This window comes from Aulonocara stuartgranti, assembly GCF_965226115.1.
Source record: "Aulonocara stuartgranti genome assembly, chromosome: 3".
Lineage (NCBI taxonomy): Eukaryota > Metazoa > Chordata > Actinopteri > Cichliformes > Cichlidae > Aulonocara > Aulonocara stuartgranti.
In genome coordinates, this window is record NC_138941.1 from 44,530,962 (window position 1) to 44,552,033 (window position 21,072).

The 21,072-nt window shown below is 40.0% G+C and overlaps 2 protein-coding genes across 2 annotated transcripts; both read left to right on the forward strand.

Annotated features, from left to right (window-relative positions):
- LOC309703084 (uncharacterized protein) lies at window positions 1–15,382 on the forward strand. The gene is made up of 14 exons (XM_082527788.1): window positions 1–267; window positions 925–1,055; window positions 1,188–2,333; window positions 2,406–2,642; window positions 2,740–2,964; window positions 3,102–3,153; window positions 3,423–4,491; window positions 8,926–9,140; window positions 11,026–11,141; window positions 11,341–12,480; window positions 12,613–12,849; window positions 12,948–13,172; window positions 13,427–13,490; window positions 13,881–15,382. The coding sequence occupies exons 1-14, from the start codon at window positions 90–92 to the stop codon at window positions 14,951–14,953; spliced, it is 6,108 nt and encodes a 2,035-aa protein (XP_082383914.1). The 5' UTR covers window positions 1–89; the 3' UTR covers window positions 14,954–15,382.
- A 96-nt stretch (window positions 15,383–15,478) lies between these two features.
- Window positions 15,479–21,072, forward strand: LOC309701958 (E3 ubiquitin/ISG15 ligase TRIM25-like). The gene is made up of 7 exons (XM_082526312.1): window positions 15,479–16,672; window positions 16,948–17,307; window positions 17,463–17,558; window positions 18,026–18,259; window positions 18,465–18,612; window positions 18,717–18,776; window positions 18,874–21,072. The coding sequence occupies exons 1-7, from the start codon at window positions 16,421–16,423 to the stop codon at window positions 19,401–19,403; spliced, it is 1,680 nt and encodes a 559-aa protein (XP_082382438.1). The 5' UTR covers window positions 15,479–16,420; the 3' UTR covers window positions 19,404–21,072.

The following is a 21,072-nucleotide window of genomic DNA, read 5'->3' on the forward strand; positions in this document are numbered from 1 at the left end:
CATGTGACGCATAGACGAGAGAAACCTGTGGTAGACATACAATGATCAGTGAGTGCTGAGCTGCTTATATTTGGTTCAGTTACAGCGGGATGATGGGTGATCAGACCCAGCACCCTGTTTTCTTTGAGTGTGAGAGTCTTAAAGAAGGACATCTGACGAGATTACAAAAATACTTCGGTATTCACCGCAAATCAGGCGGAGGAGAGTGCGGTCCGGTGACGAGAGTGGACGAAAACGTCTACAGTGTGGTTTTCCGAAATAAAAAAGGTAATTTTATCATGCCTTTGAACGAACTTTGTTATGCATGAAATATCCTACAGTTGTCGAAGACTTACAAATGACCATTAGTTAATTTACTATTCTCTTTCGGTTAAAATAGCCGTAACAGAAAGGTCTCAGCTGTTTAAAAGATCTTATATTTCCACTGTGATGTACTGTTGGAAGTGGGTGTAGTGAAAAAGGAAACGTAATCGAAAGTTTGTCTGGAAAGCGAAACTTAATGTTATACAAAGCATTTGGTGGTCAGCAGCTACGAGTTCAGGAAATTACCGAACCTCTCATTTTTGAAGTCTTTCCCCTGTAAATGGGCTGTTTAGACAGAGGCAGAGAGCTACCCAGATATCTCTGCATATGCAGTTTTTATTGTATTTGCTGTTTGTACGAGTTAGTAGAGGAAGTAAAATAAGCTGTACAAGCCCTTAAGCAGAGGTAGACTTTGAAATCATCTGCATGCTTTTATTACTGGTGTAGTCAGGGAAACATTGTGCGTGTGACACATTTGATATTAAATTAGACGTTTTATATTTTTGTCACTCAGTGAAAAGAGAAGAAAAAACACGATGAAGAATGGCAAAGGAAGAAAAATAAAAAAATACTTAGGTTATATAAGGAATTCAGTCTGTAATTTGCAATATCTGTCTACAGATCAGCAGCGAGTACTTCAGAGATCAGAGCATGTTTTGGAGCTTGAAGATCGTTGCTCGGTGATCTTTGTCCGAGAAAGTTTGGAAAATGACACCTCTCACCTCACCAGCCCCACTTCTGCTCTAGCAGAGGTAAAGTTCATACATTAATTTAATCATGTTTTTTTTAATAGTTTTATGAATGTTGTAAATTCGATTATATTATTAATGTAAGGACAATTTGCTGTATGTTAATAGCCGTTTGTATTTGCATGTCTTTCTCAGGCACAGACTCCTGAGAACATTCCCGCCTCGTCTCTTCCACCAAGTGATGAAGAGTATGAACTACACGTTGATAATTATCGCCTTCGTTACCTGAAAGAATGTCCTCATGCTCAGCAAGAACTTGAGAACATGCTTGCCTGTTTAGCCTGCTCTGCTGATCTTTACTGTGAGGAGGGGAGAGTTTTAGTCAGGAGGCGAGCTCAACCTGGTGCTGCAGATGAAGTTAGTGATTGGAAAGCTGAGGTAGACGCTCTCTTTGGTGGCTACTTTTGCCATTATGAGGTCAACCCTGACAAAGTTGAAGCTTTGGTTCAGTCCAGCAGCTCTTGTCAGACTGCAGGTGAGGTGAAGGTGTACACAGATGAGTCTGGGATGGCTGTTGTTGTTGGAGAACTGTCTCTGGTTCATGCCAGGTTGTTAGACATTGAGCAACCTTCAAGTTTACGTGACGATATGGCATCTCTGAGTTTAAGAGAGGAAAGCACAACCATTGCTAGCTACAGCCTTTGTGATGGGCTCCAGGTGTTTGTGTGTCAGGGTGACATCACCAAGCAACACGCTGATGCTCTGGTAAATGCAGCCAATCAGGACTTGGAGCACTCTGCAGGTGTTGCTGCTGCACTGAGTCGAGCTGGTGGTCCTGAAATACAGAGAGAGAGTGATGAATTAGTGAAGTGTTTGGGGAAAATTCCCATAGGAGAAACAGTAGTGACCACAGGGGGTAACTTAAAGTGCAAGAAACTGCTTCATGCAGTTGGGCCTGTAGGTGGAAAAGCAAGTGACAGAGATAAGATGTTACTGGAGAAAACTGTGCATTGTGCTTTAAAGTTTTCAGAAATAATGGAGTTTCAGTCCATAGCCATTCCTTGTATCAGCTCAGGTGTGTCTGGGGTTCCTCTCACTGTGTGCACTGAAGCAACTGTTGCTGCTGTGAAGGACTTTGGCAGTGTGGGAGGTCGAAGTCTGAGCAAAATCATCCTGATTGATAACAGAGAGGAGGCGGTGAGGGCCATACAGGAAGCATGTGACAGGCTTCTCCAAGGGATAGATGCACCTGATGAAGATACGGCAAGAGGAGCCACTGCCAGAGCTCCTGGAGGCAGAGTCCACATGGAGGTTATTCAGGGATCGATCGAGAGCCAACAGGTGAGAAATGTTGCTGTAATGACGACACTTCACAATAAGACACATTTTCTAAATCTCCTGCTCTTGTCCTAGGTGGATGCTTTGGTGTCTCCTATGGTTGGCCATAATCCTCTTTCTACCCGTGTTGGAAATGCTTTGTTTGAAGTAGCTGGACCACAGCTGACCACAAGGTTTAGAAAGGAAGCAGAAGATGAAACAATGCCTGGTGACTCAGTACTGCTGGAGGGCTTACCTGGACTTCAGTCTAATGCAGTCTTCTTCCTCAATCTTGTTCCCTGGGATGGTGACCCAGACGGAGTTGCAGTCCAGGTGAGATAGTAAAGGAGGGATTTTATTATTCTGTCTGTTTGTGAGGACAACTTTAACTTAGCTATTTGTAATAATGCAGTATTTTTACCCATTATAGGTTCTTCGAATGGGCATCAACACAATCCTATCTTCTTGTGAGAAGAAAGGATTCAGATCTGTTGCTCTTCCCGTCCTCGGTGCTGGGATGGCCCTGCAATTTCCTGTCAGTGTAGTGGAGAGAGTGTTAATGGAGGAAGTTTATGTATTTGAAGAGGAGCGGGTGGGAATCACACCATTCCTGATCCACATCGTCATTCAATCTAATGATGAGGAGAGACACGAGGTAATGTCAAAGAATTTTACCCTAAATATTGGCTCCTGAGTGTTGCGTGTCGAGAAACACTTTGGCAAAGAAAAGATACGTCCATATCAGTATTTTTTTTTAACTTTTCATTGAATGTTCGATTATTTTCTTCGCAGGCATCTGATGTTGTCCAAACTGACAAATTCACTCAAAAAGTCCGAGATCCAGGTGAGTATAGAATACTGAGAAAGAATGAAAAATAATAATACCCAAAGTGCTGGAGTAATGCATCTAAATTTACTAAATTAACAGCCTGAGGGCAATAGCTCAAACTCAAATTATTCAGACAGTCCAATATTTCATTATCCTTCCTAATGATTGCTTTTAGTTAAACCCCTTTGGCTCTAACTCTGTTTTTCATTTAGGAGTGGGGTTTTTTATTGCTATAACTATGAACCATGTACTGCTTACTGTTCAGAGTCAACTTTCTCCTCTAGATTCAACAACAATGAGGTTGGTCCTGCTGGGAAAAACTGGAGCTGGGAAAAGTCACCTGGGTAACACCATTCTTGGAGAGGAGCTCTTTGCCACTTATGACTCTCCAAACTCTGGAACAATGAAATGCCAAACAGAAACCAAAACAGTCAGTGGAAGAAGCATCACTCTGATCGACACCCCTGGTTTCTTTGACACGGGAAGGTCTGAGGAAGATCTGAAGCCTGAGATAATGAGCTGTATGACAGAGTGTGCTCCTGGGCCTCATGCTTTTCTCATTGTGCTTCGAGTGGATAAATTCACAGAGCACGAGCAGGCTGTCATCACTAAGATAGTTCAGTATTTCTCAGAAGAAGCTCTAAAATATGCTGTAGTTGTTTTCACTCACGGTGACCAGCTCGACAAAAAGATGAAAATTGAAGATTTTGTCAGTCAGAACAAAAATCTGAGTGATCTGGTGTCAAAGTGTGATGGTCGGTGCCACGTCTTTGATAACAAACACTGGAACAACAACCAGCCAAACAACTACAGGAGCAACCAGTTCCAGCTGGAGGAGTTGCTGAAAACAATAGAAAATATGGTGGTGGAAAAAAACGGAGGTTACTACACAAATAAAATGCTGCAACATGTGGAGACGGCAATACAGAAACGGGTCGAGCACATTTCGTACTCAATGCCAGATAAAACTGCAGAAGAGATCAGAAACCAGGCTAAATCTGATGTGTGCAACAGGTTTCTGACCAAACTGACAGGGATTGCAACAGGAGCTTTGCTTGGTGCTTTTTTTGGTGTAGCAGCAATGGTTGGATTAGCTGTCACAGCCATGAATAACGTAATGTTAATGAACGCTGTAAAAAAGGCTCCAGCATTAATGGGAGTGTCGTCAGCAGCAGCAGGACAAACAGCATTAGTAGTCGCTGGAGCCACAGGTCTGGGGGCAGCAACAGCAGGAGGAGTATATGGTGGCTTGCTTGGATATGAAGCAGCTAATGATGCTAAGTCACCATCAGAAGCTGCACAGAGAACATATGAGGCTATAGTGGAGAAAGGAAAGTCCTTTATCAGGTTTAAGTGAGATTTTTTTAATAATTATTATCCAGGTAGTGGAAGGGAAAAAAGCATCTTATTATTTCTTGATGTCCTTACACTACACATATTAGTACTACATACATCGAAGAAAACATTTTAATTATCTGGAGTCAGGTTTGTTGGCAAATAGCTGAAAAGATGAGAAACCAGGCTAAAACGTATGTAATGTGAATGATCTAAATGACAGGGACTGAAACCAGGCCTTTGCTAGGTTTTTTTTCGGTGCAGTAATGCTGGCTGAATTTGCTATCAAAGCTGTGAAGAACCCAGAACCGGTGAATGTTGCAACAAAGCGTTTCACATCAGCACATGTGCCAGCTGCAGAAGATCAAACAACACTAGTAGTTGCTGGAGCAGTAGGCTTGGTGGGAGCAGCAGCAGCAGGAGGAGGTGTAATGGGAGGTGTTTGGAAATGAAGCCGCTAAGGATGCAGAGTCACTTTCAGAAGCTTTACAGGGAACATACAAGGCTGTAGAAGGAAAAAGAAAATCTCTCACTCAGTTAAAGTAAAATTTGTTTTTACAATAATCAGATATTCCTGTAAACATTTGATTATTTCATTTTCTTTTGATGTTGTTACATTACAATTAATGTTTACATTTTAAAAGGTGGTACACATTACATAACACTTTATTCAATAACAAATGTTTTCCTGATAGCGGTGGTGGGAACATATCGTTTGGTGTGTTTATGAGAAATTTTTGTTTAATATGTTTGCGAGCCATAAAAAAATTAAAACGACGAGTTTAAAGAGGCTCACAGGGTCTATAAGTATAGTTATGTTTGTGAGGTTGTTCCTCAGTCCCCTGTGATCATAATTTTTCATTCAATTGTGACTAAAGGAGAAGACTGTTTGGGACCATGAAACACATCAGGCTACTGAAGACTGAAGAAATTAGGTTGTGTTTGATTTTTCTGAAATTGTCAAATCTCTATTTTTACTTAATTGTAAATGATCTGATAATGATAGAACTACTTGATATATGTATGATATATTGGTGATGTGATTGAAGGATGAAAGATGGCTTATTAAACAATAAAAACACTAATTTTCCAAAAGTTTTCAAAGTTTTTCCATTTATCTATTTTCTTTTGTTTTCAGACAGGTTTTCCCAGGTCATAGTGTGTGTGAATTTGCATGAGCATACACTCTTTTTCCATTTTACATATCTATTTTTACACATATTCACATTTTTTTTAAAAGCTCTTTAGAGAGCTGTCGGCAATCTTTAGGGCCACTTGGTGCCAGTACATGATTTTGAAGGTTTATAAAAATGCTGCCATGAAGTCCAATTTTTGCCTCTATTTGTTCCTGTTTACGGTCAAGTTCAATTTCTGTCACACTGTTGCATGACAGTGTTATGCAAACTGTGCAAGATTGAGGAACTAGATACCACTCAGGCTATTAGTTCTTTCCCGTAAATATAGGTGAGGCCAAGCACACACTTATTTATTATTCATGCTTTCCATGTTCTTAGTATTGACAGCATGCAGCTGTCCTTTCTGTCCTTTTGGTAATCTACTGTAACCTTTGTACTGGTAATGAGGTTTTAATGTACTAAAACTAGAAGAAACTGAAGAAACTTAAAAGCTGTGTTTATGATGGCTTAAAAAGTGGAAGCTTTATATCTTCCAAGTGCGGTGGAAAATTCTTTCTGGAGTTCCCCTGATAAGTGTGTGAATGCAGCATGAACACTGACTCTTCAACAGCTTGGTTATAAGCGACACCTGTTCACTTAGTCTCTCTATACTTGCCTTCAGCTGAAGGAAGGTGATTCTTGGTGTTATGCCAGAGTGAAGAAATTATATCATCTTTGTCATATTTACCACATTGAATAACAGCTTTGAAGTGTTAATATATGCAGGTAGTTTAGTGATAGTGCAACAGTTCAATCTGTGAGTGCCACTGTTAAAGTTGATTTGGTGAGCTTGTTTCTATTCTTGTATTTACATCTAATTTTCAGCTGTGCCTCAGGCTTCAGTGTTTCAGTTCACTTTGTGTTTTTTTAACTGCTGATTGATGTATTTATTTTAGCTGTTACATGCACCACTGTGGTCGCCAGGCTGTTGATCCTCGAGTGTTAAATTTGTGGAACGTGTGCTTAAAGTGGCTGTTCTGAGGCTGTTCATCAGTTGCTATGAGCCACATATTCTTAGCACAGTTCAACAGTTTGCCTGATAAAATAAGTTAATAAATATACCTCTTTTTTTTTTCTTTGGGCATCAAACTTATGGTAGAACATTTAAAGACCATATTGTGATTAATATTTCATAATATATGGATTTGATGGAGATTGCAAAAATTAATTGGGTGAAATAAATCTTATCAGATATCCATACTATAGTACACACTGGAACACACACAACTTACTTTCCTAATTCTGAATGGCTACAGATGAATCCAGTCACTTTACCATATCCAAAAATAGGGGACAGCCAGCAGACTGTAGCCAACAGATCTGCTGTGTTGGTGTGGCTGCCAAAGACTAGCAGGGTGAATGCTTGCCAGTATGAGAACATGAACTCCTGTCCTTTCCCAGATTAGTCTGATCCTTGTTTTTGATATAGAGTCATTTGTCACTTTACATGTGTGCTTTCATAAATGTTGTTGGTTCAGGGAGCTGCTGATAAGCTTCATGGCTGGTTTGTGTTGGTGTTTACTTAGTATAACTGTGGTTTTACTCATGCATTCATGCTGCATCTCAATACAAGCGTCCAAAGTTTGTAGATGAATAAAAAGTTTACTTAAGTGTAGTATGGGGGGTCATGGTAACCATTAAAATTAGACTTCCGGCCCAGTCTCCAAAGCCATCTTAAGGATTTATTGTTGGAAACTTAACCAAAATTGTTACAAATTAAAAACTATGTAACTATATGTGGTGTGTATTGTTAACATATCAAAAGCAATATACAAAGATCTAAAATATGTCACATGTGATGTTAGACCTCTTCTTCAGAGTCAATAGACTGATCTGGTCAAAGTGAGTTTATTACTGCCATTGTTTAACAACACATGGGCATACAGGTAATGGGGGTTGTAAATATCACATTACTTTGGATCTCGGACCTCTTCTTCAAAGTCAAATAAGGTCCACCTTCCACAAAACATTAGGGAAATGATAACGATATATGAGGATTTTAAATATCAAATTATAATTTGGAGGTCACATTTGACCTCTGACATCAGTTTTACATTTCTCACATGCCTTTCTTTCAAGTTGACCCCAAAATGTGTTGCAGCTGTAAAAATAAAGAGAATGAGGTAGTTAAAAACATGCTATAACATTATATAACAAGCTCGAGTTATTCATGTCCACTTATTTACAAATAACTCATTTTATTTCAAGAAGGAGAGATTATTAGAAAGAAATGAACATGATTTATTGATGTACAGAATTTAGATAGAGGTATTTGGCGGTTAGAATTCAATGGCCCGTCTCGAAGGAAAGGAATCCCAGCGGTGATAGAGATTACAGCAGGGCACCCTGGAGTCTAGACGCTGGTGGTGGAGATAAAGATGGAGATGTAAATGGAGCCTGAGTGATAAAAGGTGGTGATGGGAGGAGGTGGGATGCATGAAGGCGTTTGCAAAGGAGAATGACAGAGCTCCAGTGAGATTTAAAGTATGCTGCGTGAATGCTGACTGACCTGAAGAAGGCCAGGAAAAAGATGATTGGACTAGACCAGTGTTATTGCAAACAGCTTGACAGTGTGGGGAAGAGGAAGTGATGTGAAGCTTAGATTTAGCAGGCTACACCTGAGAGCAGACAGATGTTAGAGGTTTCATCTTCCTTACTGAACTTACCCATAAGCTTCGTTACTAAACATTTAAGGAAAACATTTTACTGATATAAAGGAATGCCCCACGTGAACTATATTCACAAATAAAAATTCATAGAAATAACAGAATTATACTCAAATGAAATAACAAAAGCATGCACTTTTGCTCTTGTTTTTACTGCATTACAAAGTTTTTAAAGTATCTTTTAAAATCACAAAGAAACGAAAATGAATGTGTGCAAAACCACAATACCATTTCTTTAAAAGTAAATACTGCGCAGAGATTGAGCTGGTTGGTGAAGGTTTGCGCAGCTGTACAAGGCAGAGAAACAACACAGTGCATCTGACCTTCAAACAGTTGTTTCTCTTAAGGAAAAAAAGTGAATAGGCTTGAAGAAGGGAAATCAAAGTGAAGTTTAAGAAGGCTTAAAGGGTTTATTATAACTTCCACTGCTTGCCAAAGGCTACGCATTCAGTCCAGTGATGTGCCCTGGAGCTGTTTACTTGCTGCTGTTCTAAATTTATCACGAATTTGATGCAGTTGTTAGGTCACGTGGCCCCCGTGACGTACCAGCACTCATTTTGCGCCCGTGTCATAATGGCACAACTCATCTCTCAGGATCAGCTGTAGATCTGATACCTGCTACACGCTCTACATAACTTTAGTTACAGCGGGATGATGGGTGATATGTACCATTACCCGGTTTTCTTTGAGTGCTACGGTCTCCGCGAAGAGCATATAAAAGGAATAGAAACATATTTCCGTTGCGCCATCTCGGGCGGAGGAGACTGCGGCCCACTGATAAGACTGGATGAGGACGTCTATGGTATTGCTTTCAGATATGAAAGGGGTAGGTAAATCATTAATTTTAATATGGGTACATATATTTAAATATATTTCGTATGCTTTTTCACGAGACGTCATATAGTTGTCGAAGTATGCAAACGGCCAGTCGTAATTATTTGTTTATTATTTTCTTTTTGCTAAGATTTGCTAAAAAACAGTCAGAACAACGAGGTTTAAAATATTGAGGGAAAACTTAATGATGAGCTGCATGAAAGAAAACCTGAACAGGAAGAGTCTATAAGGGTCTATCGAAAGTGAAAGTTAACCATTCAGTTAAGGCTGTGCGACAGAACTGAAACGACCAGTTATTATGTAACTGGTGGTATCTTCTTCTCTATGGATGAGCTGTTAAGGAGAAGACTGGAATATTGCAGTACACTCAAGTACAAATGCAGTTTTTGTTGCATCAGTGGAACAAATGTGGGTTGACAGAGGTAGTAAAATCAGCAAGTAGGGGAGACCGAAGATAGTTGTAACATTTTTGACATTTCTGTCTGTAAATTGGAGCTCTTTTAAGGTGGTGGATTCAAAATGTAATGCAAAGTATTTACATGTCTCTGCTATTAAATAGTGCAGCTATTTTCTCTGCAGCACAATTACCCATTGCATGGTGTGGCCTCAAACACGAAGAGTGAAATGTTACAATTAACCCCGTAGTCTGGGTGAGTTGTAACATATCCTGGGGTGAAATGTAACACAATGAAAAGAGGGTACTAACAAAACATTAACATGTAATCTTTTTTATTCAACACATGAATGCACTTAGAGCCATTTATGTAGCTGTGTGTGTGTGTGACAGAATGCAGAAATCTAGCTTTTGAACATATTCCAACCCCCCAAAAAAGACAAATTATGGAATTTTCTGCAACTGAATATTTCATTAATTTTGGTTGGTCTTCCTTGAGTTTGGCCTCATTGGCTCAGTGGGCATTATAACCTACAGCTCTTGCACCAATTTTGAACATAACAATGAAGCTGAAAAAATGTAGTTGTTCACCAGCATCGCAATTCCAATACTTTTTATCATGGCTTACCTTGGTGTGGTTTGCAAAGTGCTTCAGAAAGATGAGGAAATCTGTTTCTTGCACCCATCCTGATTTATTTCCACTACCAGTACTTCCTACTGGTCCATCTCTGACACAGTGGTCTGCATAATGTATGTGTGGGAACACAAACAGTGGAGGAATTGTGTTGCCAATGGCATTAACCACATATACAAAAGCGACCAGTGAACCTCTCTCTGCTGATGTCGTTGCCCCAACTTGTTTAATATAAGTTAAAGTAAAAGTGTGGTAAGTTGTAACATCTGCATTATTGTTACAACTAACCCAGACTGTTGCTGTTACAACTGACCCAGACTCCTATAGCCACGAACTAGCTAACATTACAGCCAACGGCTAAAACATTAGCTCTATAGACCTACACAGAATATATCCCCATAGACATACAAATAACATAATTTAAGTTTGATGAGTTTAACTGCAAAGCAGATAATGCTATTACAAATTGAAATAAAGTAGAAAAACTTACTTTTTGACATACAAATTACTTTTTTTCATGTTAAATTGTCTGTGTTTGACAAAATGTGCTGATTTTTCACATGTGATAGCAGAACTGAATTGGGCATGCACAGGATGAGTCACATCATTTGAAACTTAGCCCTGATTGGAGAAATTGGAAGTGTTACAACTGACCCATGTTACAACTATCCCAGGTCAAGTAAAATCGGCAATAAATCCAAGGGCAAGTTGTTGAAAGGCATTTGTAACATATGACAGGCATGAGATGTAAAGAATAAAAGGAAGGAGGCTTTAAAGAAAATAATTTACTATATATATAATTTAAATGTAAAACAAATCCACTGTATAACTCCAGATGTCTGTCTACAGATCAGCAGCGAGTCCTTAAAAGATCAGAGCATGTTTTGGAGCTTGGAGATCGTCATTTGGTGATCACAGTCCGAGAAAGTCTGGAAACTTACACCATCCCCACTGCTACAGTAGCGGTACATTTTGTATATTAATTTAATCAAGGTTTTTAAATGTGGAATAGCTAATAAATTTATAACTATAGGAACACACACAACACACACACACATCATCAAATCATCAATTTATATATACACATATATATATATAAGGTGGTAAGGTGGTCTTTGTTGCCGATTGATACCTCCTCTCATTTGCATTTCTTCCCAATCACAGACTCCTGAGAACATTCCCGCCTCGTCTCTTCCACCAAGTGATGAAGAGTATGAACTACACGTTGATAATTATCTCCTTCGTTACCTGAAAGAATGTCCACATGCTCAGCAAGAACTTGAGAACATGCTTGCCTGTTTAGCCTGCTCTGCTGATCTTTACTGTGAGGAGGGGAGAGTTTTAGTCAGGAGGCGAGCTCAACCTGCTGCTGCAGATGAAGTTAGTGATTGGAAAGCTGAGGTAGACGCTCTCTTTGGTGGCTACTTTTGCCATTATGAGGTAAACCCTGACAAAGTTGAAGCTTTGGTTCAGTCCTGCAACTCTTGTCATACTGCAGGTGAGGTGAAGGTGTACACAGATGAGTCTGGGATGGCTGTTGTTGTTGGAGAACTGTCTCTGGTTCATGCCAGGTTGTTAGACATCGAGCAGTCTTCAAGTTTACTTGACAATATGGCATCTCTGAGTTTAAGAGAGGAAAGCACAACCATTGCTAGCTACAGCCTTTGTGATGGGCTCCAGATGTTTGTGTGTCAGGGTGACATCACCAAGCAACACGCTGATGCTCTGGTAAATGCAGCCAATCAGGACTTGGAGCACTCTGCAGGTGTTGCTGCTGCACTGAGTCGAGCTGGTGGTCCTGAAATACAGAGAGAGAGTGATGAATTAGTGAAGTGTTTGGGGAAAATTCCCATAGGAGACACAGTAGTGACCACAGGGGGTAACTTAAAGTGCAAGAAACTGCTTCATGCAGTTGGGCCTGTAGGTGGAAAAGCAAGTGACAGAGATAAGATGTTACTGGAGAAAACTGTGCATTGTGCTTTAAAGTTTTCAGAAATAATGGAGTTTCAGTCCATAGCCATTCCTTGTATCAGCTCAGGTGTGTCTGGGGTTCCTCTCACTGTGTGCACTGAGGCAACTGTTGCTGCTGTGAAGGACTTTGGTAGTGTGGGAGGTCGAAGTTTGAGGAAAATCATCCTGATTGATAACAGAGAGGAGGCGGTGAGGGCCATGCAGGAAGCATGTGACAGGCTTCTCCAAGGGATAGATACACCTGATGAAGATACAGCAAGAGGAGCCACTGCCAGAGCTCCTGGAGGCAGAGTCCACATGGAGGTTATTCAGGGATCGATCGAGAGCCAACAGGTGAGAAATGTTGCTGTAATAAGATAACCTTTATAAGATAAGATAACCTTTATTAGTCCCACACGTGGGAAATTTGTTATGACGACACTTCACAATAAGACACATTTTCTAAATCTCCTGCTCTTGTCCTAGGTGGATGCTTTGGTGTCTCCTATGGTTGGCCATGATCCTCTCTCTACCCGTGTTGGAAATGCTTTATTTGAAGTAGCTGGACCACAGCTGACCACAAGGTTTAGAAAGGAAGCAGAAGATGAAACAATGCCTGGTGACTCAGTACTGCTGGAGGGCTTACCTGGACTTCAGTCTAATGCAGTCTTCTTCCTCAATCTCGTTCCCTGGGATGGTGACCCAGACGGAGTTGCAGTCCAGGTGAGATAGTAAAGGAGGGATTTTATTATTCTGTCTGTTTGTGAGGACATTTTTTAATGAAGCCATTTGTCATAATGCAGCATTGTTATGTGTTATAGGTTCTTCGAATGGGCATCAACACAATCCTATCTTCTTGTGCGAAGAAAAGATTCAGATCTGTTGCTCTTCCCGTCCTCGGTGCTGGGATGGCCCTGCAGTTTCCTGTCAGTGAGGTGGTGAGGGCTTTAAAGGAGGAAGTTCATGTATTTGAAGAGGAGCAGGTGGGCATCACACCACTCCTGATCCGCATCGTCATTCACCCCGATGACGAGGACTCACACAAGGTAATGACAAAGCACTTTTCCTTAAATATTGGCTCCTAACCATTAGTGTGCTGAGTGTTGAAAAACACTTTGGAAAAGTAAAGTTACGTTCCATATCAATATTTGTTTCATTTTACTTTGTAATGAATCGTTTTTTCTTCACTCTATTACATGAACTACACAAGATAATAATAATTACTTTTTTCATCTGCATTTCCATCTGATGAGTTTTTACAAGGATTGCTATTGATGTTGATACTTTGTTGTCTTTGCAGGCATTTGATGTTTTCCAAAATGACAATTTCACTCAACATGTTCACCAAAAGGTCCACGATCTAGGTGAGTATAGAATACTGAGAAAGAATGAAAAATAATAATACCCAAAGTGCTGGAGTAATGCATGTAAATTTACCAAATTAACAGCCTGAGGGCAATAGCTCAAACTCTTAATGGAGTGGATTATTCAGACAGTCCAATATTTCATTATCCTTCCTAATGATTTCCTTTTATTAATTACCAGATACTTCTTCCAGTAAACCCCTTTGGCTCTAACACTAGTTTTTCATTTAGAAGTGTGTTTTTTGTAAGTAAAACTATAAACTATCTACTGCTTTCTGTTCAAAACCTCAAACCACAAAGAAACGTCTCTCTTTGCAGCAGCAAAAAAAAAAAGAGAAAAAAAACAAGAGAGAGACAAATGTACTTAACAGAGTCAACTTTCTCCTGTAGAGTCAACAACGATGAGGTTGGTCCTGCTGGGAAAAACTGGATCTGGGAAAAGTCACCTGGGTAACACCATTCTTGGAGAGGAGCACTTTACCTTTTATGACTCTCCAAACTCTGGAACAGTGAAATGCCAAACAGAAACCAAAACAGTCAGTGGAAGAAGCATCACTCTGATCGACACCCCTGGTTTCTTTGACACAGGAAGGTCTGAGGAAGATCTGAAGCCTGAGATAATGAGCTGTATGACAGAGTGTGCTCCTGGGCCTCATGCTTTTCTCATTGTGCTTCAAGTGGGTAAATTCACAGAGCACGAGCAGGCTGTCATCACTAAGATAGTTCAGTATTTCTCAGATGAAGCTCTAAAATATGCTGTAGTTGTTTTCACTCACGGTGAACAGCTCGACAAAAAGATGAAAATTGAAGATTTTGTCAGTCAGAACAAAAATCTGAGTGATCTGGTGTCAAAGTGTGGTGGTCGGTGTCACGTCTTTGATAACAAACACTGGAACAACAACCAGCCAAACAACTACAGGAGCAACCAGTTCCAGCTGGAGGAGTTGCTGAAAACAATAGAAAATATGGTGGTGGAAAAAAACGGAGGTTACTACACAAATAAAATGCTGCAACATGTGGAGACGGCAATACAGAAACGGGTCGAGCACATTTCGTACTCAATGCCAGATAAAACTGCAGAAGAGATCAGAAACCAGGCTAAATCTGATGTGTGCAACAGCTTTCTGACCAAACTGACAGGGATTGCAACAGGAGCTTTGCTCGGTGCTTTTTTTGGTGTAGCAGCAATGGTTGGATTAGCTGTCACAGCCATGAATAACGTAATGTTAATGAACGCTGTAAAAAAGGCTCCAGCATTAATGGGAGTGTCGTCAGCAGCAGCAGGAGAAGCAGCTGTAGGAGTTGCTGGAGCAGCTTGTGTGGCAGTAGCAGCAGCAGGAGGAGTATTTGGTGGCTTCATTGGAAATGAAGCAGCTAATGATGCTAAGTCCCCATCAGATGCTGCACAGAGAGCGTGTGAGGCTATAGTGGAGAAAGGAAAGTCTCTTATCAGGTTTAAGTGAGATTTTTATAATTATCATCCAGGTAGTGGAAGGGAAAAAAGCATCTTATTATTTCTTGATGTTCTTACACTTCACATAATAACTGCATAATAATACTACATACATCGAAGAGAACATGTTAAATTATTTGGAATCAGGTTTGTTGGCAAATTGTTGAATACTTATCTAGCAGTTACCTTTTTTGTGGACTTTTTGCATAATCTTCTGAGGGCCTTAATGCATTGTAGTCATATTTTTTTTCCTGTGGACGAATGTCTCAGACCGAGAAGCATCACAGACAAACAAGTCAACAAGTAAGTCAAAAAACTGTGGTGGGAGTTGGTTTTGTTAACTTGTCATGGAATATTTAGTCATGTTACATATTTCTAAGATATTGTCCTGTTTTGTCCCTGTTGCTTTTAAGCAATAAAAAAAACTAATTTCTGGGGAGTTTTCCATTTTGTCCAGTTCTTCTTTCGTTTTGAGAATACTGCTTTTAGGCAGGATTGTCATACTGCACTTACATGCTCTGATCAATGGGGGGAACTCTAGCAAAGAAATGTATGTGTGTCATGAGATGCCACTACCAGCAATAAGAAGGTCTATTAAGTATGTTTGCATATGTGAAACACCCACAAGGCGGTGAGAGGTCAAGTTCTGGATCTTAAGAGTAAAGAAAGGCAAGAGCAGTGTGTTAGTACTACATGAAATGTTGGATGTTTGTGGTTTGTACTCGTAGTCCATATATTTACTGTGCAAGACTTGGATAGTTACCTTATTTTATTAATGAGCAAATCTGTCCTGGATGTACAGTTTGGGTCATCCCGCATTTACATTGTTTTATTGTATTTTTAGCTTAATCTACCAGCATTTAATCTCATTGCAGATTTAGTTTTTCTCCAAATCTGTTTTGCTAGCTTTTTTCACCCTTACAGACTTGGCAACCGTCAGTCTTTAGAACGACTCCTTTGTGAACTTGAGAAAAAAAAAAGAGTGAGTTTGCATTTTTTGCATTTTCTTGTTACACATGTTTTAAAAACATGCAGTTGATTCTTGGTTATTTTAAGGTTACTTTGTGGTTAATAGTAATGTGTAGGAGATGACACAACAATGAATGGACAATACAAACAAGGCAACAAACAGTACTACAGTGTAAAACTACAATGTAAGCCTTGTTATTCTTCCCCAAGAGCATTCCTCAGACTCTGAAAGATGCAAATGCAGCAGTGAATTATAGACTCTGTATGCTCGCTAGTCTCTATGACTGATAAACTGATTTGTTCTATCTTCCCCTTTAAAATGAATCATTAACGCAAATGTGACGACAATTAAAGTGGGTGGACATTGACTGCACTTCAACACTTGACCTGTTTCCACTTCTCCACTTCTGCTGAAAGCAGACAGTTGCTGCTTTCTTTGCCAAGATCTTCAGAGATATGTCAACTCAGGGACAGTCCAGTTCTGTTTCTTAATAATACCGCAACTAAAATGGCTAGCAAGCAGCAAAGTCAGCAAGATGAGCCACATGGAGTTGACCTGGACTGCATTCAGTTTTCCTGTTCAGTGTGTTTGGATCTTCTGAAAGAACCCGTCACCATTTATTGTGGACACAGTTATTGTAAAAGCTGCATTGAGCATTGCTGGGATGGAGAGGAGGAGAAGGGTGAATACAGCTGTCCTCAGTGCAGGGAGACATTCAGCCATCGGCCTGTCCTCAGGAGGAACAACATGCTGGCCGAGGTGAGGGGACAGAAATGAACTTAGCACAGACTCTGTAGTTCACAGATAACGTATTAGTCGTATTGTTACATAAGAAATCATCCCCCCCTTTTTCCTGTAATTGTGTAAATAATTAAACAAGTGGAACTGGTTTTGTACCAGTTTGTACCAACATATTTATTTGAACTCCAGAGTTTAACCATTTTTATGTGAACACACTTCCTTATGAAGCCAGCCTCAAAAACATTCTATTTCTATTTACAGCACATCCTAACAGTTTCTGTCTTTCTGTCTAGGTTGTGAATAAGCTAAAGAGCACAAAGTCAACATGTCCTTCTCTGGTCTATGCCAGCCCAACAGATGTTGCCTGTGACTTTTGCTGTGGGATCAGAATCAAAGCCACCATGTCATGTTTGACCTGCTTGGCATCTTACTGTCCCACTCACCTCGAGCCTCACTACAGTGTTGCTGTGTTGAAGAAGCACGAGCTGGTGGCAGCTACAGTGTCAATACAGGAGAAAATGTGCACCAAGCACAGCAAGTTAAAGGAGCTCTACTGTGAGCAAGATGAGCAGCTTGTTTGCTCTTTGTGCACAGTGGATGAGCACAAGGGCCATGGATGTGTTTCCGCTTCAGCACTCAAGGATAAGGCAAAGGTGTGGGCAAGGAGTCGAGCACATAATGCTACCTTTCAAAGTCCAAATGTTTCTGTGCTCCCAAACGACACGTGGCCATCAGACATACTCATTAATTACATTACTGATTACTAATATTTAAATGACTCACTGGATGCAACCGTGCCTTCTTGCAGAATCAGCTGGCTTTAAATCAAAGGAAAATCCAGGACAAAGTCGAAAAGAAAGAGAAGAAGCTGAAAGAACTGAGCCAAGCTGAGGAGAGTCTCAAGGTGTGGAAAAGCAATGTTTTCAGATCTGATATGTGCATTCAACTGCTGGGTGAATGAGATAGCTGCTGAAATGAGCTTTAGTGTGTTAACATAGTCTCAGTATTTAGCTCTGATCAAACTTGCAATAAGATTTTTACCCACTTGAGGGCACAAACAAGCACTGCTCTCAGCATTTGTTTTTGATTTGCTCTTTTTACCTTTACTTTGAGAGACGTGCTGTTGATCTGCAAATTCATTAGCATCATCAACAAACATGAATCCTCTCATCTGATGACTTTTAGTTTAGCATTCTGTCTTTAGGTGTGATTTGTGCACCACAGGTGGTTGTTAACTTAGCGTCTTTTAATGCTTAACATATCCTCTACAATTGTCTCGGTCTGTGGGGTTCAAAGATCAAGTCGGGTTGTTGTTTTAACTGAATAAAGACAAACTTTTAAACTAAAAACAGATCTGCGATGTGCCAACAGAGTTCTGCTCTGATTTCCCTGAACGACTGTGACAAGATCTTCGATGAGCTCATCTCTTCCATGCAAAGAAAACAGAGTGAGGTGAAGCAGCTGATTAAAGCCCAAGAAAAAACTGCCACCGCTCAGGTGGAGGACCACCAGTCTCAGTTGAAGGAGGAGATTACAAAGCTGAAGAGAACATACGCTGAACTGGAAAAAGCTTCGGATGCAGATGACCTCATATATCTGATGCAGGTATAGCTGCTTACAACATAGCAAAGGTTTTCCTGTAAAATACCTGATTTCAAAGGCCTAAAAAAAGAGAGAACTGAACACAATTCAATCCAAATGGCCAAAATGAACATTACATCAGATATTCTAGACCTGCATGAGATCGTTTAGATTTATGATGGGTTGCTTAAAAAAATGACCATTTTTGTCTTCTCCTTATATTTCACAGCATCTCTCCACTTCCTGGGATTCTCCAGATGGCTCACCTGGAGCTCTTCCTCAACGCTCCTTTAAAGACATAATCGAGTGTTTGTCTGAGCTCAAAGATAAACTGGAAATGTCACTGAAAGAAACATGGCCCATGATCTCAGCCACAGGTAACAGTTGGAAATGTAAAAAGAAAAAAGAAAGCATTGTGGATGAGTTGCTTCATAGATACCCAGTGATTTTTTTTTAATAACTCCAGTTTGTTTCTTCACAGTTTCATATGTTGACTTCTCACTACCTCCGGCCCCCAGCAGCAGAGAAGAGCTTTTACGTTGTATGAAATTCACTTGAAACATTATAAAATCATATAGTAGTCCGTTACAGTTGAAAATAGTGGTAATATTGATCGTACTTGCTATATTTTTTGCCAGATGTTTATCCCCTCACACTGGATGGGACCTCAAACTATCGTTATCTCCACCTGATATGCGAGAATCGCAGGATGAGGCCTTCACCCGGCCAGGCTTCAGCGCATCTGGACAGGTTCACTAAATTTCCCCAGGTGCTGTGCAGAGAGGGTTTGTCCGACCAGTGTTACTGGGAGGTAGAGGGACATGCTCGCATTCTGTCTGTAGCAGTGGCTTATAAAAACATCAGCCGGACATCAGATGAGTCACAGTTTGGCAAAAATGACAAGTCCTGGAGTTTAGATTGCACTGCAGATGGCTTTTTATTCTGTCACAATAATGTAGAAACCAAGGTGCCCGGCTCTGGTCTCTGCAAGATTGGAGTCTTCCTGGATTATAAAGCAGGTACTCTGTGTTTTTATCGTGTCTCTGACCCAATGATTCTAATCCATCAAGTCCAGACTGCATTCATCCAACCTCTTTATCCTGGGGTTGGGATAAATTATGAATGGTATGATACTGGAGTATTTGCACAGCTGGTTAAGTTATGGTAAATCTTTTCGAAGTGATAGAGATGTTAAATATTTTAAGATCCCATCTCTAAAGGATTTTGTCATCCATCGCAAAAGCGTAGCACATGAAGTTGGGAAGTATAAAAATACAAATTCTTCGTTACTATACTTAAGTAGAATATTCAGGTATCTGTACTTGAGTAGTAGAGATACCTGTACTTGAGCTTCAACCTTTTTTAAACAAATATTTCTAGTGTAATTTCTAGTCTTATACTCAGGGATTAAAGCCGGAACGAGTGCAGGTCCTCGTAAATTGTGGCTGTGGTACCTCAGCATATATTTAGTGCTACTGAAAAGCAGCAAATATAATGAAAGTATTTTTTTAAGTGGTAGGTAATTTCAAATGCAACATTTCTATTAGCTCAACAAACGTCGGCAAAACACACACAAACTGTTTTAGCGCAGTGTGTTAACCCTAAAGGTTCAGCTGCTGTATCTCACAGTGTGACAAAGTGGGTTAACAGTTGGAATACTCATTACTTGTCTCATAAGTATTAACTTTTTACACATTAAGCACATTATTCTCCACATGTTAGTGATGGCCATATGGCACAGATTCAAGTGGCTCTGCATATTTTTGGCTGCCAGATGGCACCAGATAGGACTGTGTTGAAAAGCTTCTAGTGTTGAATCATGTTTTGATAAAAGCTTCAGTTTTTTTTTTTTTTTTTTGAAAAAATAAATAAACAAATAAATGCCTGTCTAGAGTTTCTGGACTTCAAAGGGGTGATGAGGTCATGTCTGATGTACCCAGGCTAAACCAACACGTGCAGCATTAGGAATGTTTTCTTTTGTTTGTTTTCAGGTAACGAAGTGATTTTTCAAGACTATCTTTAACTTTAACAGAGCCATTTAGCTGTATTTATTCAATTCAATTCAATTTCATTTAAATAGCACCAAATCACAACAAAAGTCGCCTCAAGGTGCTTTATATTGTACAGTAGCTCCTACAATAATAGATACAGAGAAAAACCCAACAATCAAATGGCCCCTATATGAGCAAGCACTTTTGTGACAGTGGGAAGGAAAAACTCCCTTATAAACAACTGAATCAGGTGCTGAGCCTGTGATATACTGAATGAAGGTTCAGACGTCACTCATCATGTGGCTCTCGCCAAACGAACCAAGCCTCGACACAGTGCTTCTGAAGGAGTGTGTTATTTTTTTGGACACATGCGCTTCAACTTCAAATGGACCATCACTGCTGTAAACCCAAAATGTCTGCTGATTCTTCTTATTTACACCCTTCTTTGACACTTGAGCCAGACTACTTCCCACACAAGGAGAGAAAAGAGTGTGAGAGAACTTTACTCAGAGATAGAGAAAGATGTAACAAAAGAAAGGACAGGAAAGGAAGCCGAGAGCTTAGATTTAAACGTAAGGAGTGCTCATTCATGCTTGATAAACTGCAGACTTAAAGATTACATGTCATGTTGTCATTTGTAATCATATACTGGATCTGTATGTGACATGGGTTTAACCCTAAAAGATCGTTGGGTTTCCCCACCTGTGAATCGCACTTTAACCCTGGACTATACTAGTTTTGTGATTAGATGTGGAGGTTTAAATCAGACAACAGAATCTTTTTGTTTCTTTTACTGCTTGGTTCCTACATAACGCTTCACTCTGACCACTTTCATTAGAAGTACAA